Below are 26,849 nucleotides of genomic sequence, written 5' to 3' on the forward strand. Positions count from 1 at the left end.
TGCAAAAAAGCAGGGTTAGCCGGCTTATTGTGGTGCTAGCACCACAATTGCGGTGCTAAGGGATGCAGTGTGAAATGAAACTGGGCTAAGGAAAAGTGGGGCTAAACATTTTAGCCAATCACAGAAGTCGAAATTCACATTAATCGCGCTCTGTATGGTAAAATCATCGATACTCATGAGCTGTGTGATAGTAGTCCGGGGTTCCGGCTAAGCAAATAGTATGGGGTTAAGAAAGACAGTGTGAATATAAAAAAGATAGTATGGGGTTAAGGATAATCCGGGATTAAGAATAGTATGGGGTTATGGAAATGCAGTGTGAAAAGCATATTTACCTCTTTTAACCTGTGTGCAAACTCAGCAGAAGAGAAGGAAATCTCCACTTTTGTTTTTGCAGATGAAAACGACAAATTATATAACCATTTTAAAAGACACAGACCCCTCTTATCAGAAATGTCTAAATTACCAGTACACATAACAGAGGACACCAAAATGAACAAGACAAGCTTGGGAAGGAAATGTATAGATCCATTTATCAAGTGTAAAAGGGTACTTAATGAAAAGACAAAAGACATTTACACTGTAAAAAAAATCATTTAAAAGGAAAAAAAATCTCAATCCATTTTTCCCCCAGTGTAAATGGTAAGAAACAAAACAAGGCTCATTTACACTGTGAAAACCCATCAGGAGAAAAATATCTACATCCCCGTTTTCCCCAGTGTGAATCACTACAAATGTATGGAGAACCCAGACAAGCCCAATTTGCATTGTGTGGAAAATCATCAGATGAAGCGTATATCACCCCCACCAAGTTTTTCCAGTGTAAATGAATACTAATAAAGAAAAAAAACAAGCCTATTTTCATAAGTACTGTATTTGTTCCCTTCTACACTTCAAACTTCATGCTACATTTGTTTTGTTTACAAGGTTACCCAACTAAAAACTTTTGTGAGGATTGTTTAGTTTTCCATTCTTTGTTTAATTAAAACTAATGAACAAAGGTTGGTTATATCACTGAAATGGGCAAATAAAACTTTACATCATGGAGCTGGTATAATAATAATATAGGATATTGCGCACATATCCACCTTGTTAGGTGATCAAGGCGCTCCTATATTACCCGGCTAAGCTAGGCGTTCACACAGCTTTTTAAGGAATCACTTCCTACCGGTACCCATTTACCTCACCTGGGTTGAGTGCAGCACACTGTGGATCAGTTTCTTGCTGAAGGAAATTACGCCATGGCTGGGATTCGAACCCACGACCCTCTATTTCAAAGTCCGAAGACTAATCCACTGGGCCACAACGCTCCACATCTCCATGTTTATATCATGGACATATGCAATATGTACCATTAATAAGGTACTAGTTTGGAGACACAAACTCTGATTAAGTTCTGATCAACAAGTGGGTCTTCACTTGAGACTAGCACAAACACAAGAGGGACCTCCTGCACACAAGTCAATGGCAGAGACTTTAGGCTGAATATTCAGACCACATTCCTTGAGTGAAGAGTATGCAGGACAAACTAACACGGCACTGACAGAGGAAAGTTGATTGGAGGAAGAGCATGGGGGAGGGACACGGGCAACTCCCCCCCCCCCCTTCATGATATTTTTTTTCAAGCAGTGAAGAAAAAAGTACTGATGTGAGCTCTGGGTAAAAAAACCAAACCAACATGTAGATCTCTCGGTAAAACTCAAAGACATACCATGCTACAAACTTGGCATATAAGTACGTAAAGGAAGTAAAACTAGATAAATTCAATAAAAGACCTGTGCAGACCGCACAGAAACATTGTTAGCCTAACAGAGCATTAACATTATAAGCTCAGTCACATCTTGTGAAATCAAAATATTTATTTCAATGTTAAGCAATGCATTGTTGTAACATTAGGCATTGCAGCCACATTACCGGTTGTAACAGGGCCTCTGTTAATGCACTGTTAATAGCGCTAACAACGTTTCTTTGTGGTCAGTACAGACAAGGTTGGACACAATTATACAGAGTTTGAGCATTTTACAATAGAATTTTTTGCAGAGGGTTCTAAATCTCCTGTCTTATTTGCAAACAATGATAACTTCAAACATTGATGAGAAGCATTGAACCTTGATTTACTATAATAAATTGCCAATTCGGCCACTCACCGCATGGTCTACTTTCATTTAGTCTAATGCCATTCCGTCTATCAACATTTTGTCTAACAACCATTTGGTCCAACAACCATTTGGTCCAATAACCATTTGGTCCAATCATCACTTTGTCTAATCACCACTTAGTCTATGACCATTTCGTCTCATAACCAGCTGGTCTAATACCCATTTTATTTTCATTCATTTTGCACAATTAACACTTAAAGCCCAATTAGACCTAATGGTGTATGTACTAATTGGCTATTGGACCAACTGGTTATTAGACGAAATAGTGAGTGGACGAAATGGCGATCAGGCCATGTAGATAGTGGACCCGCACTGATGGTAGACCAAATGATGGTAGACAAGTTGGCAATTTAAAGGGGAAGTTCACCCTGAAGAAAACTTTGTTGTAAAAATAGCAGAAAAAATAGTAAAAAATATTGGTGAAGGTTTGAGAAAAATCCGTTAAAGAGTAAGAAAGTTATTAGAGTTCAAAGTTATGGATTTGTGACGTCATAAACGAGCAGCTGCCCAATGTGTTATGTAATATAAAATGCATGAATTTCAAATTTTGTATGGTTCCTGATGACTTAATTTTGTTTTCTATTCATGATCGGGTGTGAAGTGATTTGTCTATTGATATACAAAAGGTACAGTGAAAACCATTTTCAATTTTCTGAGAAAATGACATTTCATTGATTTTTTACCATTCGCTATGTAGGAATGCTGCTCGCATATGACGTCACAAATCAAATAACTGAAATTCTAATAACTTTTTAATTATTTGATGAATTTTTCTCAAACCTTCGGCAATATTTTTTCTGCTATTTTTACAATAAACTTTTTGTCAGGGTGAACTTCCCGAACTGGCATTGGACCAATTGGAAATAAATCTTCACTACGCTCTCTTTTTCTCATTCAAATTTGGTCTGTAATAGCAGACTCTGCCTGGGCAACTATATGGTATTACAGCACAAGAGGGCAGCAGAGCACTATCAGTTCTCAAAACAAGATTGATTTCTACATGTCCTACCCGCTACAACACCAAATCTGATAACTGTTGATAATAGTACTTGGTCAAGAAGTGTGTACAGAGTAGCGCGCCTAGCATGCACACACTCGTGTACTTCTGTGCGAAGATCGCTCCCCGAAATATGGCTGTGTCCTCACCTGCGTTTAAACTATTTCAACAAGGTAAAGCAGTCTTGAAAATCAAACCGTGAGGTGGTTTCCCAAACTACCCTAGTTAGGAAGACCACTTTCAATTGCTACTAGGAATGCTTTAAAGGGGTGGTCCGGGCTGAAAGTATTTATAGCTTAATAAATAGAGTAGAATTCACTGAGCAAAATGCCGAAAATTTCGTCAAAATCGGACAACAAATAGCAAAGTTATTGAATTTTAAAGTTTAGTAATATTTTGTAAAAACAGTCGTCATGAATATTCATTAGGTGGACTGATGTCACGTCTCCACTTGTTCTTTAGTATTTTATTATATGAAATTAGGTTTATTCAAATTTTTCCTCCAAGAACTAGAAAAATTTGATTTACAACTGATTTAGTGCATTAGATATTTATTGCTGCAACTTATTTCATTATAAGGGAGACATATTATTCACACAAGTATGAAATAATGAAAAAAATATGATTTTATGTAATAACATAAGAAAACGGAAAGTGGAGATGTGACATCATCAGCTCGCCTAATGAATATTCATGATGACTGTTTTCACAAAATATTGCTAAACTTTAAACTTCAATAACTTTATTATTTGTTATCCGATTTTGATGAAATTTTCGGCGTTTTGCTCAGTGAATTCTACTCTGTGTATTAAGATATAAATATTTTCAGCCTGGACCATCCCTTTAAGTATTTCTTTTATGCATTAAGCTGGTTTCCACTCAACTAGTCCAACCCAACAAAGAGATAATTTGAATATACATGTAAGGAGGAAAATCAAGAAGCATGGCACTGAAAATTTCATCAAAATCGGATGTAAAAAAATAAATTTATGACATTTGAAAGTTTCACTTAATTTCACACCCACTCACTAATATTTCTTTTATATTTTATCGTATGAAATATGAAAAATTGTAATTTTCTCCACATTGCCATGTGAAACAAAATTTATTCCTCCCTGAAAATGTGGCATTATTTGTAAAAACTTGAATATTGTATAATTCAAACAATAAAAATCAAGAGAAATAGTGAGTGGAAGACATCATCCACTCTCTCATCAATTGCATATTAGTTGTGCAGATAACTTTTGTTTACAAACTAAGCGAAAATTAAAATCTAAATAGCTTTCTTATTTTACATCCGATTCGGATGAAATTTTCAGCATAGTGCTAGTTTCATTTTTCTCTATCGATTCAAATCAACAATTTTCTGGGGTGGACTTCACCTTTAAGCAAGCAGACGAGAATGGGGACCCTGAGACTCTCCAAATCCATATAATGTCTAACAATTTGACGATCTACTGGTCTAGAATGAATGTCAACCAGCATCTATTACAGCAGGAAAAATATCTCCCAAGAAATCATATCATGAAAGCATCAGCCTTTTCCTCATCATTAATCAAGCCTTCAGCTGTGGTAAAATCAAGTAGAAACACATGAATAGCAATCAATAATCTTAAATGAGCCTGCCATATCTTTAGGTTGGGTAATTTTTCACTTTGGCTGAATTTATCAACTTTTTTCTGGGATAGAATTGCAGTTCGAAATGTATTTCAGGGCATGCTTGAGATAATATAGGGTTCGAAAGTCTTTATTAATTGCGCAAATTTGTGCGATGGGGAAACATGTTTCTGCACTAGGAGTCTAGGACTCGGGATTTTTCTCCTTGATTATCTCCGAAGTGATACTAAATTATGCATTGTACATTATGTAAATATCTGTTTCTACGTGGCATTCAGACTAACAAAAAAACAAATATTCACTGTTATTGAGGTATAGGGCTCCTACACCATAGCAAGATGATTCCTGCATAATTGTGCAGAGATTTGTGCAGTGTGAATGCACTGAAAGATGATTATAGAAACTAATGACACGGTGATGACATAGTAATGACTACTCCATGAGGTGTCACGCTTCAGCAGGGATATATTTCTAATATACCATGATTTGAGGGGATAAACTAGTATCATGGTTAGTCTTCAAGCCTAGACTCTAATTTAGCGCTAACAAATAATACCATGTCTGGGGTGGAGACTAAACCCCCAAACTCTGCGTCTGCATCAAATCAATAGCCACAATGTAATGAGTGAATCTAGTCTCTTCTTTCAGACTCTTCATTACGCAGTATATGGAAACCAAAGGTCTGCTTCTGCAGACTAATGTCAAGACTGCAGTAAACAGATAACAGGCTGACTGTGAACTTACCATGCATCATTTCTTACCCATTGAAAAAAGTAATAACAAAATGGGATAAATGTAATTCTACAAAGGAAAGAATTTGATGCGGTGTTAAAGGGGATTTCCCCAGTTCATACACGTCAACAAATAATCAAAAATTTGTAAAACTGAGCAAGTGAAAAGAAAAACTCGGCATTGAGGTGTGCGCCTGTAATTCCAGCTACATGGGGGAGTTGGCAAAATTGATACAGAGTTTGAAGGTCTGATGTTCAAGTCGTTTCAGATGGTGACGCTCACATCCCAGACATTAATAACTGACAAAAGTGTATGAATATAATTGAAAATCTAACACTGATTCTAGAAATAGTAACTGTGAACTTCCTTTGCCCAAATTGGAAAGGTATATCAATGACTTAGGAACTATTTTTTGACTGGCGGAGGAATTAGGGCTATTTTACTGTTTGAGTTGATAAATTTGATCCCATCATAGTTATCTTCATAAATGGCGATTTATTTTTAAAATGAGCTGGCTATGATACCCTTTCCTGGTCAGATATGGAATGTCAGATATATATCCTAGCCATTCGACCCCCTACTTTCACATATTTATTTTTTATGAATTTTTCAAAAGTGCCATTTTAACACACAAGTCTATATGGGGAATGTTTTACGCGCGTGACACCTTCAGCATTTCTGTCACTACTAATTGACATGTCAGGCCTAAATGTTTCTCAAACAAGGAAATGTAAACATGGATGTCTCTACTTACATTATTTTGGCATCAATATTTGTTGTGGCTTTTTGTTTTTCAAAAATGGAAAAACATGTTTTTCACAAATTACGGTGAAAATAAAAGTGTGAAACAAAAAAATAAAGAAGAGTTTTGTATGCATCATTATGTAGTTTGGTTTTCAAGTAAACATAAAGACTTCATGAGAAAGTTTTTGAAATTCAATTGCCATAGCCACAAAACATGTATCTCCCTGGATCTGGTATATTTACAATTAGAAATCTAACTTTGTGCAATCATGAAATCTAAGCTGAAAAACAATCGCGCTAATAGGCAGATAAGCATGTGTGGGACAGTGTCTCATTTTGGCTTGGAACATTGAGCTACCTGGCTGATATGCCACTAATTGGCTAATTTCTAAGCAATGACACCTTTTTGGCAGATTTTGTTATTTGCAGTACTTTTGTACATTAACTTGGGTGGTCATTCTATCGGATTCTCTTCTAACTCACTTTGTACATGGCATTTATGTTCTACAGTAGGTGGTTTCAGACCGCCTAGAATTTCGTCAATTCCAGGTATTTTCTGATAACAAATTAACCCCAATTAGAAAATACCAGGTAATAATGGCAATGTGACAGCAAATTATTTGTAATCTCCCCTAAAGAAAATACCCACTAAACAGTAGGTACTTGTCAAAGTTACGGGATCATTCGCAGGGATTTGTCCAAGGTCGCAGGTATTTTGACAATGTGAAAGCAATTTACAGGAACTTTTAGCACTGTGTGTAGTTGGGTGCGGGCACCTTCTATACCAAAACATATGAACATTTCAAATCTCAGGAATAATTCATCAGCTACTACATGCTCCTAGTACACAGCAAAAACTGTGGTGTTAATCGGTGTACATAGAGGACCACACCACTTATTTTACACCGGTGTTAGATTGGTGGTGTTAGTTTTACACCTATAGGTGTTATTACAACACCTTTGGTTGTTACATTTACACTCTTTGGTGTTATGTCCAATCTTTAGGGTGTAATTTTAACACCTCAGGGTGTGGTCCTCTATTAACACCAATTGGTGTCAGTTTTAACACCACAGTTTTTACAGTGTATCGCTAGTATCAACATGGACCTAGGGTCCATGGTATTAAAAAGAAAGGAGAAAAGAAGGATGTTGATTCTCTGACATTATAAACAAAAATGGCTGCAAAACCTGTCTAGCGCCATCTTGTGTCAGAAGTGGGAATAATGGTCATTTCCTGAACAGTGTTGTGTTTCTTCAAATACTGAATTTCATACATGCATGGTAAAACAGAAATCCATCCAATAATATTAAACCTGGGAAGCTCCATCTTCATTATGAATGTCCGCACAGCGCACAATTGTCCGACAACTCAAAAAAAAAGAATAGGTCAAAGCCAAAGGTCACTGTGATTTCTTAAAGAACTTTCCCATCAAAATTCTGATAAGCAAAAAATAAAAAAATAAAAAATAACAACAGCAAGTTTTATATAGCGCTTTTCCCATATATGCCTCAAAGTGCTACCCCGGTCATTGGATTCAATTCATTTCAAAAAATAAATAAAAAAGGGTCATCAATTAGGGGGCCCTATGCAAATATGCACCTCTTTACTGGTTTACAGTAGTTTCACTAATAAAATGTGTTGCTTTTTCATCTAAAAATTCTCTTTCAAATAGTTTTGCCACATGGCAAAAGTGCTTTATCTATAGCTACAATGCATGAATGCGACTATCAAGAAATAGTCAACTGTGAAGTACAAATACTACAAAAATATAGGTTTATGTTTATGGTCAATTCAGCCAGACTACTGCCTGACAATGAGGTCATGGAATGAACCAACACATACTCACATCCTTCTGCTACTAGCTCATATAATGCATTATATCCTACATAAATTAAATCCTGTATGCTGATTGGTTTAAATAGCATCATGTGACCAAACATGTTCTCACTATTTTGCGATGATGTCGAAAATGAAACGCCCACCGAAGAAAATGTGCTATTCCGTGACGTCAATGATGGAATAGTCGACTATTCCATCATTGACGTCACAGATCATTGACACAGATCATGCAATTTCTCGGGCGCACCGGTCAGCGAGTTTACTCTATCGGGTAAGTCCCGTGAAGGGACGGCGCAGGCACAAATCCGCATTCCGCTGAGCGCATGGTTTCGGAAAAAGTAGATCAGCCTGCGCAGCGCGTTATCTATATTTAAGTTCAGATTAGGAAAAGATGAACTACGTGTACAAGAGTAGATAAACTATTGTTCTACCTTATTCAGTTATTAAATGTAGGATATAAAACAAATATACCAGGCCTTTATTTCGAAAGTATAGAAGGAATTATTTATCCCCGTTGTACTGGCAAAATTACTATTTTCCCCTCGGGGCTTCACCCCTCGGGAAAAAATAGTAATGCCAGTCCAACCTCGGATGAATAATTCCCGCTATACTTACTCAAAGTCTAGTATATTTGTATATTATGTGAACAGATGGAAAATGAAAATCACAATAACTTGTGATTACAATAGAAATCGAAAAGAGCAAGTACAAGTAATGAAAAGTAAATAAAACTATGGGCTTATAAACAAGTATGTGATAAATTGTGATGAATCAATGGAACTTGGGAATTATAAAAAGCAACAATAAACTGACATATAGGCCTATCTAAAACAAGGGGGACAGATTGTAAAAAAAAACAATATACAATATTGTAGAGCAGACACAGCTATTGGCTTTTAAACAAGTGTGTGATAAATTTTGATGAATGGATGGAATATAAAGAATAAAATGCAACAATAAACTGACATTTTCAAAAGAAAGATTATAGAATGTGCACCAAACTGTATACAAAGCATAGTTTGTAAAGTAAACATAACTAATGACATATTCATAAACATGATAAAGAAGTACATGTGATAGATCTGATGTATTAATGACGTCTATAAAGAGTAAAAAGTAACAATAAACTGATATAAATAATTATTTCAAAGGCAAGGGGTATGATGTGCACAGAGCTTTTTATGCATAGCATTCTAATTCAAATAAAAAAAATCATGCAATAAAAAAATAAATGCACAGCATGAGATACAGTTTTCATTTCACTAATAATGAAATAAAATAGACTGTGCTCAGTAATAACATGCAATTTATAATTTTATATCCTATAAATTAATCTTGTTACAATTGTTTTAAAGAGGAAAAGTAAAATAGCATGCAAAATACACAAACACTGCACATTGCATATGGATGACCCTTATATACACACAGGTTCATATTTTGAAGGCGGGTTTAATTCAAACTCTGGTTTAAAGTTGTGGTTTAACTATGGATAGCCAATAGTGGCACAAATCTCTAACAGTAGAATTTCAATGAATCAGCTCACCTTTTCTCTCAAATAATTCTTAACTGTTTCCAAAGGATAAATAAGATAGCTTTCTTTCCCATTCATTAATTTGGAAAGAGTACAGTAAGCATTATAAGAAAAATACAATGTGAGGAAAATTTTGACATTTTGGGCTTTCCATACTTTTAGCACAGAGTTAGACCATGGTCCAAGTTAAACCTGACTTCATTGGTTTTAACATGCAAGAAGATATGCCTATTGAACAGAACTGCAAAGTTCTTGTTGGTCAGTGGGCATGCAAATATTAATATTGGGGTAAAATGGGTATTTCATAATTGATAAAATGGCTGAACTAGCCCATTTCAGAGCCACCTTATATGAAGAGTTGGGCCAACTTGCGTTCGATCAGAAGTCATAAAAGGGTCTTTAGACCATATATATAATGGTTCCCGTCGTCACCATAGCATCACACTTCACAGCTCAAAAGTTCATTGACAGAAATCTTAAAAACGTTTGCATTGACAATAGTGTGTCAGAATCGAACTACGTTGGCCTAACACTGCATATAGAGGGCGCCAGACATGCATGCACAATGCATGGTGGGATTGGTGGTACCTTTAGCTAGAGCCTCCCACGACAGCAGTCTCTCTCGTAGTGGTTTAGGACTGGTCGGACTAACGATCTCTGGAACTGGGTTGTTCCATTGAATGATGTAGGGGTGGGTTGTTCCATTAAATGACGTGGGGGTGATGGGGGTGGTCGGGAGGAGGGACAGTGTTGATGAGGGGTGAACAGGACAGGTTAGAAACAAGAAAAACAAACAACATACCCATGTTAGTTGACCGTGTGAACATAGCCATACCATGAAACACCAAATTACATAGACATATTGGGGAGAGTTAACACTTTCCAAATATCCTTGCTCAAAGTTAGCGCAACTAAATTCTAGATACATCTATCTCATAAAAGCCATTTATTGGTGCTAATATATGGTAGTATTAATACTACAAGTAGCATAGCTGGAAATGGTGTGCTTCAAAATCAACCAACCATACTCAAGTTTATTGTATTAATAATAAGACAATATGCATTTGTATTACAGCTTAATTAAGAAATGCTGAGAGTGTAGATTCACACTAAAATTGTTTGATTTTGGTATAAAATTAGATGACGTAACATGTAGGGGAATTTTTAACAGGAAAGTTTGAAGAGCGTTAACTCCCCCCTCACCCATATGTATCAATAAATGATGAATTCCACCCCAACAAAACATACATGATCTGACAAATAACATGATCAAAAACATTATTACCATGGTAAATGGACAACAGATTAATTATTCAGAATCTAGGTTATCCGGCTATCTATTCGTATCAGCAATTTTCCATAATTATTCTATATTTCCTCTATATCCTCTAATGATTTCGTATGACGGTAAATACAGGTGGACATTAAGGTTCAAATTTTCCTACACTACCATCGTACCACTGATAAATTTGTAAAGTGGATTGAGTTCTTAAGTCTTGTCAAAATTATTAATAAAAATCTCGAAATATAATATTATAGACAAGTATAGGAACATCAATGTCATATTTTTGGGCATGGAATTTGCAAAAACAGTGCTTTTCAATATTCTATTGCATTTAAAACTTTGTATTTGCCAAAAATTGTTTGAATTAGAAGGAGTATTAGGAAATGGTGGAAAATGTTATCAATACAAAAGATAGAAATCCAGTGTCTTGTGGATAATTGTCATTCACAATACTCTAGTAATGGGGGAGGGGGTTTTCACCATAATTCAAAATTAGCTATTAGTTGCTGGACTTGGTCTACTTTTTTTTTCTGAAAACTATATGAATCTGGTCTACTTTTTGCTGAGACTATATGGATCTGTTCTACTGAAGACATGCCTCTAAAATCAGCAAAAACAGGAGATCTATCTATATCATTCTTCAATGATATATTATAATCAAGTTTTACAAGGAACTATGATTTTGCGTATTGGCATGCCTACGATCATGATCACAAGAAAATTTACTAAGTCATATAATCCTAAAGCCTATAGTCTATGCATGCAACACGTTGCATGGGGGTATGATGAGTGAGGGAAGGTATAATATAAATTCCAGGAGGAAGGGAGATACTAGAAACCCTTATTCCAAATCTTTAACTAAATTCCTAAAGTGGTAGGAGCTTAAGTGATTTTGGAACAACCGATTTCATAAAAATTATTTGATTCATTGAGAGCGTTACCTAAGATCGATATCATATCTACATTGAAGCTAGTCTGGTTTTCTGAATGTGAGCTGCTATTCGGTTTACCAGTGGTATGCTGACACAACAAAATTTTTATCATCTGTCTCCCCCACCCCTAAAAAAAACATATATATTTGTGCACTCTACCAAATATCAGGATTTTCAACAAAATTTTCCTTCAGTCAAAACCACTTTACCAACAATAATACAGACTAACTCTGTCTTTAAAAAAAATGTATATTTTCATTTTGAACTGTTTCATTCGGAGCATTATTAAAAGGTAACCTCGAAAGTGTTTGTAATATATCCCTTTTACCATCTCTCATATTTTTTTATTGAGGGGGAGGGGTTGGTGGCACTTACCATTGCCATGCTTCTCTGTGTTATGAAGCAGAATTTAATCTCACAATTGAAAAACCAGACTAGCTCATTTTCAATAAAAAACAAAACCTTCTCAAGACTCACCTTCATCACCATTGGTCAAGTGGTCGTCTTCAGGTACATGATGTCCATTGGTAAGATGGCCACCGCCATGTCCATTAAGAAGTACCCCATTGAAGACAGTATCTTCAGAAACACCATTGACTGGTGCATCCTTTGGAGGTTCCTCAACAGGCTCTTCTGGTACTTCTTTGGTTTCTTCCGCTGATTCTGTCTTTGGCTCTTCAGTCTGTGGCTCCTCCTTAGATTCCTCCTTAGGTTCTTCCTGGGGTTCCACAGGGATCACTTCAGCCACCTCTTCACTTTCTTCTGACGGTGGCAGCTGTTCTGTTTCTGTTCCAACCTCTTGTTTTATTACTTCAGTCTGGCTCACCTCCTCGGTTATTTCTTCTACAACTTCCTGCTCTACCACCGCTTGGTCTGCCTCATCTGGAACATCTTGTTTCAGTTCCTCTGCAGGCTCTTTAATTTCAACATCCTCTGTTGCAATGTCTGTATCAATAACCACTTCCTTCTCTATGTCTTGTGATAATGTGGCTTCTGTTTCCAGTTCAACAGTTTCCACAACAGTTTCTTCAACAACTTCTGTAACATCTTCCTTTTCAGGTAATGGTGTCTCAGTGGCCTCTTCCGTGTCCGTCACTTTCACCTCTTCAGTAACTGCCTCAGCACTTGTATCCTCGGAGGCATCTTGGCAAACATCATCATTTAATGTTTCCTCTTCTGGTTGTTCTGCTTCATCAACAAGAACTTCTTCTTGTTCTGAATCACCATCCACTGCTTCTTCAGTAACAACTTTGTCCCCATCATCAGGTGAATCTTCAGGACATGCTTCAACATCTTCCGTGGGTTCTTCCCTCACTGGCTCTTCAACAACCTCATGTTCTTCTGTGGCTGATTCCTCTGGTGCCTGAATAATTTCCTCTTTTGCTTGTTCGGCTTCTCCAACAATAACTTCTACTTGTTCTGAATCATCCTCCACTACTTCTTCACTAACTACTTTGTCCCCATCATCTGGTGAATCTTCAGGACATGCTTCAACATCTTCAGTTGGTTCTTCCCTCACTGGCTCTTCAACCACCTCATGTTTTTCTGTGGTTGATTCTTCTGGTGCCTGAATAATTTCCTCTTTTGCTTGTTCAGCTTCTCCAACAATAACTTCTACTTGTTCTGAATCATCCTCCACTACTTCTTCACTAACTGCTTTGTCCCCATCATCTGGTGAATCTTCAGGACATGCTTCAACATCTTCTGTGAGTTCTTCCCTCTCTGAGTCTTCAATCACCTCCTGTACTTCTGTGGCCATTTCCTCCACTGCCTGGTTAGTATCCTCTTTCACTTCATCATCACCAGCCTCTTTGTCCACAATAGCATCTTCACTAGTGTCAATAATTTCTGGTGCTTCCTTAGGTAATCCCTCCACTGTCTCATCCTCTTTCTCCTCTGTCTCATTTGTTTCCTCGCTCAATTTTTCTACCTTAGTCTCAACAGCTGTTGGAACATTGTCTGATTCTTCCTCTACTACACTACCAGCCTCCTGGGTTACAGGTGATGATTCTTCTTCTACATCTTTAGCAGCTTCTTTTTCTTCATTGGCATCAACTTCTTCTGCTTGTTCCGTTGAAACACCCTCATCTCCTGTGGGAGAGACATCCAATGTATTTGCTTCTTCATCCTTATTTACCCCATCCACAACATCCTCTGTTTCAATTTCCTCAGCACCTTTCTCTGTAACTTCAGCTTCCTCTGTGCTACATAAAAAGTCTAATCTGATATCTGCTTCCTCTGGATTTTGTGTCGTGGGAACAACTTTTTCTTCCTCCACCATTTCATCACCAGATTTGTTTTCAGTTTCCTGACCAAATACTGATACACTCTGATCACCCTCATCTAATGTCAGTCCAAACTCTTCAACCAAGTCTGAGGCAGACACCCTCTTCTCAACCACTTCCTCAGAATTTGATTCTTCTTCAGCTGGTGTCTGTTCTGCAGCATGTTTTTCTTCTTCAGCCGGTGTTGGTTCTGCAGCTGGTGTCTCTACTTCAGCTGGGGTCTCTTCAACTGGTGCTTCTTCTTCACCTGGTGTTTCTTCCACAGCTGGTGTTGGTTCTTCACCTGGTGTTTCTTCCACAGCTGGTGTTGGTTCTTCAGCTGGTGGTGCTTCTTCAGCTGGTGTCTCTTCAGATGGTGTCTCTTCTTCGGCCGGTGTTTCTTCCACAGCTGGCGTCGGTTCTTCGGCTGGTGTCTCTTCAGCCGGTGTTTCTTCTTCAGCAAGTTTTTCTTCTTCAGCTGGTGTCTCTTCAGCAGGGGTTTCTTCAGCTGGTGTTGCTTCTTCAGCTTGTGTCTCTTCTGCAGCTGGTGTCTCTTCTTCTGCTGGTGTTGCTTCTTCTGCTGGTGTTGCTTCTTCAGCTGGTGCCTCTGCAGCCAGTATCACTTCTTCAACAGGTGTTTCATCCACATCTGGAGTTGGTTCTTCTGTTGGTGTGGGTTCTTCGGCTGGTATCTCTTCTTCTGCTGGTGTTTGTTCTTCAGCTGGTGTCTCTTCAGCCGGTGTGTCTTCTTCAGCAGGTGTTTCTTCCACAGCTGGCGTTGCATCTTCAGCCAGTGTTTCTTCTTCAGCAGGTGTTTCTTCCACTGCTAGTGTTGATTCTTCAGTTTTTGTTTCTTCTTCAGCTTGTATTTCTTCTTCAGCTGGTGTCTCTTCAGCTGGTGTTTCTTCTTCAGCAGGTGTTTCTTCCACAGCTGGTGTTGCTTCTTCAGTTTGTGTCTCTTCTTCAGCTTGTGTTGCTTCTTCAGTTTGTGTCTCTTCAGCTGGTGTTTCATCTTCAGTAGGTGTTTCTTCCACAGCTGGTGTTGCTTCTTCAGTTTGTGTCTCTTCTTCAGCTTGTACTTCTTCTACAGCTGGTGTCTCTTCAGCTGGTGTTTCTTCTTCAGCAGGTGTTTCTTCCACAGCTGGTGTTGCTTCTTCAGTTTGTGTCTCTTCTTCAGCTTGTGTTTCTTCTTCAGCTGGTGTCTCTTCAGCAGGTGCTTCTGCCGGTGTTTCTTCTTCAGCAGGTGTTTCTTCCACAGCTGGTGTTGCTTCTTCAGTTTGTGTCTCTTCTTCAGCTTGTGTTTCTTCTTCAGCTGGTGTCTCTTCAGCAGGTGTCTCTTCAGCTGGTGTTTCATCTTCAGTAGGTGTTTCTTCCACAGATGGTGTTGCTTCTTCAGTTTGTGTCTCTTCTTCAGCTTGTGTTTCTTCTTCAGCTGGTGTCTCTTCAGCAGGTGCTTCTGCCGGTGTTTCTTCTTCAGCAGGTGTTTCTTCCACAGCTGGTGTTGCTTCTTCAGTTTGTGTCTCTTCTTCAGCTTGTGTTTCTTCTTCAGCTGGTGCTTCTTCAGCAGGTGTCTCTTCAGCTGGTGTTTCATCTTCAGTAGGTGTTTCTGCCACAGCTGGTGTTGCTTCTTCAGTTTGTGTCTCTTCTTCAGCTTGTGTTTCTTCTTCAGCTGGTGTCTCTTCAGCAGGTGCTTCTGCCGGTGTTTCTTCTTCAGCTGGTGTCTCTTCAGCAGGTGTCTCTTCAGCTGGTGTTTCATCTTCAGCAGGTGTTTCTTCCACAGCTGGTGTTGCTTCTTCAGTTTGTGTCTCTTCTTCAGCTTGTGTTTCTTCTTCAGCTGGTGTCTCTTCAGCTGGTGTTTCATCTTCAGTAGGTGTTTCTTCCACAGCTGGTGTTGCTTCTTCAGTTTGTGTCTCTTCTTCAGCTTGTGTTTCTTCTTCAGCTGGTGTCTCTTCAGCAGGTGCTTCTGCCGGTGTTTCTTCTTCAGCAGGTGTTTCTTCCACAGCTGGTGTTGCTTCTTCAGTTTGTGTCTCTTCTTCAGCTGATGTTGGTTCTTCAGCTGGTGTCTCTTCAACTGGTGTCTCCTTCAGCTTGTGTTTCTTCTTCATTAGTCGGTGTCTCTTCAGCAGGTGTCTCTTCAGCTGGTGTTTCTTCTTCAGCAGGTGTTCCTTCCACCACTAGTGCTGGTTCTTCAGCTTGTGTCTCTTCTTCAGATGGTGCTTGTTCTGCCGGTGTTTCTGCTTCAGCTGGTGTCTGTTCCTCAGCTGGCACTTCTTCAAGTGGTGTTTCTTGTTCAGCAGGTTCCTTTTCTTCTTCTTCCTTTTCAGGTTCTCCTGTTGGTTCATCAGGTGTTGGTGCAGCAGATGGTTCTCCTTCCCCTTCTCCCGGATCTGGTTCTGGGTCATTCTGAGTTTCATCTCCTTGCTGTGGAGTCACTGTAACAACAATGTCATGTTAACTAATCACTAGGGTCAGCTACTTATAGCAGACCCAACAAAGACTTGGTCTAGTCACAAAAGGACTACATCTGTTTCACCCTCCGAACCCATTTGGAAGAAAGATTCTTCACATCCAGATCATGACAATGGGACCCCAACAGGACCAATGACAGACCACAAGAACTAGTGGGTGTTTCATAAGAGTTGTCAGCGCTGACAATTTTAATGAAATCCTTGATTTGATTGGCTAAGAAGCACTGGCCTCTAAATATGGTAATTGTCGGAGAAAAACAGCTTGTCAGTGCGGACAACTTTCATGATTGAAACAGACTGAAATTGATATTGAGTTGACACAATTCCAGTGCAGTGCATGTCAAACCTTTCAATATTCTATCTTGATTTAGTGTGTACCCTATTCCCTGCATATTTCTTCCCAATGCTCAAATAAAATTTCGAAAATAATAATTCAGCATAGAAAGGATGACAGAACTAGAAAGCAGCAAAATTTATGTAACTTTCGCTTCTACTGCTGCTTTGAGGCAAAATGAGCTTTTAAAGTTAGTAGCTCTTAACTGACTTCCCTTTGTTACTTTTGTGTTAAAGAAATTGCACAGGAAACAAAAAGGACAAGACAAGATAATGACAAGGACATACAGACTAAAAATGCTTTTTAAAGTTTTTATACAACACTGTTTACAATATGAACGTGTCAGGAGTTGTTTAAAAGTTTTAAACAAGTGTTTAAATTCTCAAATAACAAAGTTTAATTTTCTACATAATTCAAAATAAATGAAGCATTGTTTAATATGTACATTATAGTAAACAGCATTGTATAACATTTAAAACAACATTTTTACTGTGTAACAAGAAACATAAATACAAATCATGGGACAAAAGGAACATAAAGCAGGTTTGAATGCAAAATGAAACATAAAGATTATTCAACCATCTATGCAAATGAAGACATGGCAAAGTTGATTGAGAGTAGGTGTCTTTGTGCTTCCTTGGAGAAGTGTTTTCAAACATTCATCATAAGAGCACTTCCATAAAGTAAATTATGCTTCTTCATCAAGGCCAAAATGAGCTCTGCAGCTGGATTTGAAAAGCTGCACTACATATTACGTTAACAAAGAGAGGAGTTCAGGTTTGCGGTGAGCTTTTTTTTAAAAGAATGTTATCATATGCAACTAGAATGTGTTTAAAAATGAATCTACATGTAGTTAAACACATTTTATTGTGTCCTCCACTTCAACCAGCCTCTTGCCATGCCTTCCAAAGAAAAGCTAAGTGCAGATTTGATTTTGGGAAGGAATGAAAACAGAAATCAAACTAAATAAATTGCAACTAAAACTAGCAAACAAACTAAAATAAATCTTCTAGAAATTCCCAAACTAACCTAAGCACAACATAGTTGACTAACATGCCACCACCAATAATGAAAATAGAAATTCTAACACCATGACTGAAATGGGGGGAAATATCAATAAATGATTGTAAAGGTCGGATGGAAAGAAGTTTTGGGCCTTGTTACACAGGAGCAATCAATCACAAAACTTGCCACGGCCAATCAACATCATTGTTGAATGCACATTTTATTCACAGACTAACCAATGGGTGATTTCAAGTCCGGTGTTGGCCCTGGTGTTGGTGTTGAAATTTGGATTGCTTCCCCTAGCTCCAAGACTTATTCAGATTTTGTAAAAGTGATCCAGATCACATTATTGACATCTCAACAACTAGTGTGTGACTTTTCTGGAGCATCTTATATTTGGTGTTGTAATGGTGCAAAAATTTACCTTAACACCAACACCAGAAGGCCAACACTGAACTTGAAATCACCCAATGACCAATCAGGATTGTATCCGACATTGGTTACAACCTTTGTGTAACGGGGCTCTTGTGACCTTCTGCAATGGACATCCTAGTATCTTTCTAGCTCTGAGGCGGACAATTTGAGACGGGTTCTTCACCTTCTTCATCTGAAAGTGCAACTCCTATTCATAGAAATTTGTCATCACTTTCACTTCACATAATGGTCATTAATATGATCTCAAGTTTCGGTCTTGACTAGACAACATTCATCAAATATCACAAGCGTGGAAATTAAACTATACGTACCAGAGATATGGTATTTTATTTCCTTGTTCGAATATCAGCGTTGATACTGGTATTCAAGTACTATGTCGGTTTTGTGTTCTTCAAAGGAAATATTGAGTTCTGAGAAGGGTGATACAAATATTGTTCACACCGTCTTTTTTTCCGGTAGGTTTACTACATGTTACGACCAATCCTGTAGATTGTTCTACAGTACGTTGTAACATTCTTTTAAGGTAACATACTATTCTTTAGATTCTTTAGGTCAGATATCTTATCTAATATTACTAACGTGGTGTTGACATTAATTGCTGAGTTATCTTTTCAAGCATCGTATGACCATCAGAAATTAATCCATTAAACTTTTCCAATACTCACATCGAAAACAGCCATTTTATTCATTTTCATTCAAACCACCTATTTGTAGCTGGTACAATAAATGTTAAAACGGCTGTTTTTGAGTCGCAGTACGACCACTGTAGAGCAAATGTGACTGAGGTATAATGAGCTACACCATGAGCTCCAACAATTTGTATGACCCAACCAGAACTCAATCAACTGTTACAGATGACAACAATTATGATCTTGGATAAAATCATGAGAATATTAACACAACCACTTCAAATCTTGTGGATTTTATGAATGTTGTACAGTCAAACCTGCTTTCCTTGATTACCTGTATAAAAAGACCATTAGTCTATAAAGACTATAAACATGACCCTGTTCAGTAAGACCACCCACTCTCAAATACCATATATGTCTTGTACCTCTTTGGCGATCTTTATAGACAAGTTTACCTTCAAGTATGGAAGATCATCATTAGCAGAAGGTTCCAGGATTTATGCTGCAAAGGGGGAAAGACTGTCTCTTCAAAATGTTATGTCCTATGAAACATTTGACTGAAAAGATTTGTAAGGAAGTGGTGACCTACCTTCCTCAGAGTTGAGGGATTCATCTAAACTCCGTTCTGTCAGGGTTTGGTCATCATCCTGAGAAGCTGGTGCATCCTCACCAAGCTCCTGTGGTTTGTCGAGAGAAACATCCAAACTAATATCCTGAGATATATCATGAGACGTGTCTTGAGATGTGTCTAGATTCACATCAACGGCCGAGTCCTGGTTGGTATCTTCTTCCGTATCTGGAATGTCTTTGGGGGTGTCTTCAGCGGGGTCTTTGGGAGTTTCCTCTATAAGATCATTAGCACTGTCCTCAGTAACATCTTTGGGAGTATCCTCTGTAATCTCTTGAGGGGCATCCTCAGTGACCTCTTCAGGGGAAGGTTCAGAAACAGCTTCGGCATCTGCAGGAGAATCTTCTGGTGTTTCTGGAGTACTGTCTTCTTTCGTTTCTGGAGTGTCTTCTTGTGTTTCTGGAGTTTCTTCAGGCACTTCATCTTTAGGGGTAGGGTCTGTGACATCATCAGTGTCTGCGGGAGAGTCATCAGGTGTTTCTGGAGTACTGTCTTCTAGCGTTTCTGGAGTGTCTTCTACCTTGCCAACAGGCTCTACCTCAATGGAAACACCATTTTCCTGACTTCCATCATCAGCCTCAGTCGTGGGCTCAGCCTCCTCTTCTTTTGCAAGGGCGTCCAGAGACACGCTTGCTTCTTCTGTCTTCATGGTCGTCGCAGAAACCTGATCCTCCTCAACGACATCCCCTGCATCTGGACTAACCTTGCTCTCTTCATCTTCCTGGTCACCACTCTCCATAGTGATGCCAAGTTCCTCCATCAATTCCTCTGCAGATTGCTTAGGCTTGTCCTCGACATCATCCTGTCCTATCCTTGCATGGGTTATCTCACCTTCCTCCTCTCCCTGGCCTAATCCGTTCACCTCTGAGGACTCTTCGCCATCAAGTTGCTTGGAGGCTGACAGGTCATCGCCGTTAGCAATGGTGTCAACCTCAACTGAGACCACCACACCGTCTCCGTCGGACTTGCTGCATCCGGGAGAATCGCCTCCGATGATTTCAAAATCATCGTTGCCGCTGGATTCTCTCGCGACGTCACCATCCATCATCAAGTATTCTTTGAAAATCTGAAGAAAGATAAAAAAAGAAAATCAATTCGTAAAGTGATTCTCTTAAAGTATTCCATGATAGATTCATAATAGACTCTTAAACAGCATATGTATTTGCCATCCTATTTATGCTACTAAATAAAGATTACATCAGTGCAAACACAAAACATATCTCAATTCTTGACAGATGTTTGAAGAAAAATCACCATTTAACAAAAAAGATCATCAACACACAGACCCTATATACCTGTCAAGATGCAAATATTAATTGCAGGGTCTGTGCTGTTCCCTGCTCGACACCTCAATCTCCAGTCTACACCCCCACCCCCTCAAATATCTTAAAATCTCTCTTTATTACTATATATATCTCTTTTTCTATTTTGTTTCCACTCTCTATATCTCTCCCTCTGAACTCATCAATTGCACTTTTCTCTTTATTCATATCAGCCCTTTTCTCACATTGATTATTCTGAGGTATTACATAATACTGTACTATTAAGGAAATCCCTACTCTTGCTCCACCTTTTCCTATTGACTTTATATTCACAATAGACTGGTTCACATGGTAGTCCAGAAGAGATATGTTCACATGGTGATCCATAACAAAAACAGAAAAATATAAGTTGTGACGTAATAATACAATATGCAGTCATTTACCTAGTGATTAATACAAATATTTCTAAGCACTGCAATACTGCATACTATTACCCCGACTTTAGCACAGCTACCCTGATCGGACGCTCGAGCATTCAAGGAAGCTGTATATATTCAGGGCACTTTCCTCTTGTGAAGGGTTAACACAATACCCTCCCCCTCTCCCCCTCCCATGCATGCCTTTGTTGATTTCTTTGGTGGAAAAAAAAACAGAGTTGGACAGATGCAAAGTTCTGACAAGAATGTATTTGTGAGCAAGATCTAAATTGTACCGAATTGCAGACCTACCAACCACACTGAAAGCATAGATAAGAAGTAATATTCTTAACATGATGTAATAATAATAATGCTGGATTTATAAAGGGCTTTTTGCCTGAGGATACAAAGCGCTGCTATTATTACCCCGGCCTTAGCTTGAGCTACCAACATTGGCGCTCAGTGCATTCAAGGAAATAATCCTGCCGGGTACCCATTCATCTCACCTGGGTCGAGAGCAGCACAGTGTGGATAAATTTCTTGCTAAGGGAAAACACGCCATGGCTAGGATTCGAACCCAAGACCCTCTGTTTGAAAGGCGAGAGTCAGAACCACTAGACCACGATGCGCCCACAATAGAAGAGAAAGAATAATTTGATATTTATTTCAAAACCATATGATATTCCAGGTTTAAAGCCCCGACAAACATGATCGAACATCCCCAGAGATGCTAACCTGATCAAGAACAGTTCTGTATATAAAGGCTGAAATTCATTAATTTGGTAAGAAAATCAGTATTTTCACAAAAATTCCACAGGTGAAACTTAAGAAAGTATTTCTCATTTTTCAGTATTAATTGCTGAAAACCAGTACTACTTGGCAGATCTGCATCTCCCTTTAAATGAAGAAGTCCAGGAAAAGAAAGAGGAAGAAGATATGGCAAAGATATCCTTGTCATTTTTGCTAATAAGATATTAACCATACACAAACTAACATACTTGAATAATGCAAGCACATGAATGTGTTGCATATCACGTACACCACTTCCTGATTCTCAAAAGAAGATGATAGTGCATTGATTAACATACCTGTATTAAATTCAAGATAATTATTAATCGACACATATTCTTTTAAAACAGTGCTTTTCTAGTTTAAAGAGGGAATGTCCAGGGTATTTCCTTTGCTGTCCTTGGGCAAGTCATCAATCTACACATTGCCACTCTCCACCCAGGTGTTAAATGTTAAATGGGTATCAGGTAGAGTGTGGAAGCCTATGTGGTATGTCTAGCAAATGAGTTTGGAAACTCTTGTTGGAATGCTCTCCAGGGAGTGGATAAAGGGAATACATTGTATGCAGGGCAAACTAGGATTCTATGTTCTTGATAATGGTATTTCTGTATTTGCAAAGCGCTTAGAGATTTTTCTCTGAAGTATAAAGGTGCAATACCAAAGTAGAAAATAATTACAATTAGCATGGGGTAATTCAGTTTCGAAAGAGGCTACATTATTATCAAATTATTTCATTCAATTATCAAATTATTATTCAACAAGTCCAAGATAATATCCATGAAAAATTCAGGGTGTGTTTACACTTCCTTCACAAAGGCAGAATGAACGTTCTGCACTCATTACAATTGCCCTTCCACAGAGTTCTATTTAGGCTCCTTTTTAGGCGAATTTTGGCTCTGAAGCTGGATTCAAAGAGCTACATTAACTCAAGGTCCCGTAACATGGAGATTTTAACTGCAACTTTGATTTTCACAATCAATTGTACATTGAAGCAAGTGCAATCAATCATTAAAAAATGTTGTACGATGATTGCTAAGCATTTCGTGTTATGGGTCACTGGATTAGGCATCAAGTTGGGATACATGCTTTATCAAAAAGAACATTGTATTTTTAAATATCATACCCCAAACAGAGCCCCATCTTACAAAGAGATAAGATTGATCCAATCAATCATAACTCTATGGAAATCCAACAGTGTCATAACAGGAAATGTGCAAAATGTCCTTTGTAAAGAAAGGAGAACACACCAAATTATCAAGAAATTGATGAATTTATAAGTATACATCATATCTAGATTTTTTTGGGGGGACAAACATGCATTTTATGCTGACGTTGCTGGCAGTCCATAGTTGTGTTTTGAACTTAATCCATAAACATATGCCAGATTTAGGCCTGAAATTGGAAGCATAAAGGCACCATCAGAGAACAAGAAGTTAACAATTGGGCAATACATAAAAAATGTACAGAGTATGTATATGAGATTCTTCTGTTTACCATGCTCTCCCAAACATACACAGAAACGCACCTGTGGGACCAGTAATGGCCGGCTGGGCAAATGCCAAGGTACATTACAAGTTGACACTAATATGGTCCGACCGTGTATCGTTTATCCCATCTCACTTCTCATAGCAATGCTACATGTACACTCACATCAATGAATTGGACTCCAGGGCCCCATTTCATAAAGGACTTGCAACTGTTTTAACTTTGCCACTATGGCAACTACCATGGTAACAGGGCTCAGCAGCCAATCAAATTCAAGATTACCATGGTAGTTGCCACAGTTGCAACTTTTTATGAAACGGGGCCCCAGGTGCGTGTTTCATAAAGCTGTTCGTATTAGTTAAGAGCGACTTTACGAACAACTGGTGATCCTTTCTTACAATCACCGATGAACGCTTCATGGTGAATATCACTTACCACAAGGAAAGATAACAAGTCGTTCTTTAAGTTGTTCTAAACTCACGAACAGCTTTGTGAAATGGCCACCAGGTGGGTTTTCCATAAAGTTGTTCACAAGTAAAGATAAACTTTAAGCGACTGACCAGTGATCCTTTCTTGTGCCAAATGATATACACCAGATTTTCATTGGTAAATGTAGTTCCGATTGATGTAGTTCCTATAAGAGTGGATCACCAGTCATTCATAAAGTCACGTAACTTACAGACTAATGAACAGCTTTATGAGACACCCATCAGAGCAATCAAGAATATTGTTATTTGGAGAGGCATATCATAAGTTGGTTTTGTTAGAGTGACTTTAAAATATTCAAAATTTTGGAGCAATAGCTAATTATCTTAGCTAGTTATCTTAGCTATAAATGGCAGTTGTGGTAACGATCTCAAAATGACTTCTACAGAATCCAATATAATGTCCACCCATGCAAGTGTCTGTTTGTATGAATAAAAAATATGTGCCAAAGGATTCTGGTTAAATTGTGTAATTGCAATTCAAGAATTGTTTCAAAAGGTCTGTTCGAAATTTGTTGATATACTGCACACTAAAATAAAAATTTACAATTAAAATAGTGAGGCAGCAGATAGTCCCTTCATAGAGGCACTGAATGCTATCACAACCTTTCAAAGCAAATTCAAGGAAAGAAAGGGAAATTCATATCAGTTTTGAGCATTGAATATCTGATATCGATTCTGAACAATAATTCTGATAATACTAATGCAACATATAAAGCACTCATAATCCACTCTGCAAAGCGCAGAGGGCAATAAGAATCCCCACTGCCTCAATCCTATCCCCACAAACAATTAAGTCTTTCAAAGAATGAATGTTCCTACCAGGTACCCATTAACTTAACCTCTGTCAATGAATTCAATGCTCAGGGACATTCCCTTATGGCTGGGATTCTAACCCACAACCCTCAAACCATAACCACTAGACCACCCTTCTTTTAGCAAATGTTGCTTAAGCCAATAATGAAGACAATAATCATTTAAAAGAATGAATATTCCTGCCATGTATACCCATTAAATTAGCCTTGGCCAATGAATTCACCACCAAGGGAAATTCAACCATCTTTGGGGGTTCAAACTCAGGACCGTCCAATTGAAAGTCAAGACACAGAACCACTAAACCTCATGCTTTTAGCAAATTATCACCATTGCATTTACCCACAATGATGTCAAAGAAGTGTTATTTCTGCCAGTTTATCTTCACTATAACCTTGATTGATAAATTCCCTGCTGAAATTCATCAGTGCCTGGGATCCAAACCCATAACCTGATTGAAAGGCAAGAAAAGGGTCCACTAGACCAAAATGCCTTTAGCAACTTATCACCATTGCCTATAAGTCCATAATTATTTCAAAGAATGAATATTCCTGTCAGGTACCCACTAAATTGATGAATTAAATTCTGAGGGAAATTTCCCCATGGCTGGGATTCAAACCCACAACCCCGGAATAAAAGGCAAGAAACATGAGCACTCGACCACCCTCCTATTAGCAAATTATCACCATTGTTTAAGTCAATTATCATTTCAGAGAATGAATATTTCTGTCAGGTATACCATTTAAATCAGCCAATGAATTTACTGCTGAGGGAAATTTAACCATGGCTGGGATTCAAACCAATGACCTTCTGATTGAAAAGAAACAGAACCACTAGACCTCATGCTTTAAGCAAATTATCACCACTGCATTAGCCTACAATTATTTCTAAAGAATGGATGATCCTGCCCAGTACCCACCAACTTAACATTGGTCGATGAATTAAATGCTGAGGGGAATTGGCCCATCTTTGGGGATTCAAACCCATGACCTTCTAATTGAAAGTCAAGACACAGAACCACTAAACTTCATGCTTTTAGCAAATTATCACCATTGCATTGACCCACAATGATGTCAAAGAATTGTTATTTCAGCCAGTTTAACTTCACTTTAACCTTGGTAGATGAATTCCCTGCTGAAATTCATCAGTGACTGGGATCCAAACCCATAACCTGATTGAAAGGCAAGAAAAGGGTCCACTAGACCAAAATGCCTTTAGCAACTTATCACCATTGCCTATTTCAAAGAATGAATATTCCTGTCAGGTACCCACTAAATTGATGAATTAAATTCTGAGGGAAATTTCCCCATGGCTGGGATTCAAACCCACAACCCCGGAATAAAGGGCAAGAAACATAAGCACTCGGCCACCCTCATATTAGCAAATTATCACCATTGTTAAAGTCAATAATCATTTCAGAGAATGAATATTTCTGTCAGGTATACCATTTAAATCAGCCTTGGCCAATGAATTTACTGCTGAGGAAAATTCAACCATGGCTGGGATTCAAACCATTGACCTTCTGATCGAAAAGAAACAGAACCACAAGACCTCATGATTTTTTAGCAAATTACCATTTGCATTAGCCTACAATTATTTTTGAAGAATGGATGTTCCTGCCCGGTGCCCACAAACTTAACATTGGTCGATGAATTAAATGCTGAGGGGAATTGGCCCATCTTTGGGGATTCAAACCCATGACCTTATAATTAAAAGACAAGAAACAGTACCACTAGTCCTCATGCTTTTAGCAAGTTATAACCATTGCATTAACCCACAGTAATTTTGAAAAATGTATGTTCCTGCCAGGTACCCATTAATTCAACCTCGGTCAAAGAATTCATCACTGAGAGAAATTCATCCATCTTTGAGATTCAAACCCATGACCTTCTAATTGAAAAATAGAGAAACAGAACCACTAGACTGAATACTTTTAGCAAATTATCACCATTAGCCTACAATTATTTCAAAGAATGAATATTTCTGCCAGGTACCCATCAAC

General features: G+C 38.2%; 1 protein-coding gene across 1 annotated transcript in view; it reads right to left on the reverse strand.

Moving 5' to 3' along the window:
- Nucleotides 1-10,143: 10,143 nt before the first annotated feature.
- LOC121417682 (titin-like) overlaps nucleotides 10,144-26,849 on the reverse strand; it is a 68,763-nt gene continuing 52,057 nt past the window's right edge. The window contains exons 4-8 of the mRNA XM_041611415.1: nucleotides 21,588-21,595; nucleotides 19,559-20,663; nucleotides 16,223-16,530; nucleotides 12,312-16,191; nucleotides 10,144-10,280 (exon numbers count right to left, since the gene is read on the reverse strand). Coding sequence (XP_041467349.1) covers nucleotides 10,144-10,280; nucleotides 12,312-16,191; nucleotides 16,223-16,530; nucleotides 19,559-20,663; nucleotides 21,588-21,595 — 5,438 coding nt within the window. The remainder of the gene's footprint in view (nucleotides 10,281-12,311; nucleotides 16,192-16,222; nucleotides 16,531-19,558; nucleotides 20,664-21,587; nucleotides 21,596-26,849) is intronic.

The sequence above is a fragment of the Lytechinus variegatus genome, chromosome 6 (genome assembly GCF_018143015.1).
Source record: "Lytechinus variegatus isolate NC3 chromosome 6, Lvar_3.0, whole genome shotgun sequence".
NCBI classification, from domain to species: Eukaryota; Metazoa; Echinodermata; class Echinoidea; order Temnopleuroida; family Toxopneustidae; genus Lytechinus; species Lytechinus variegatus.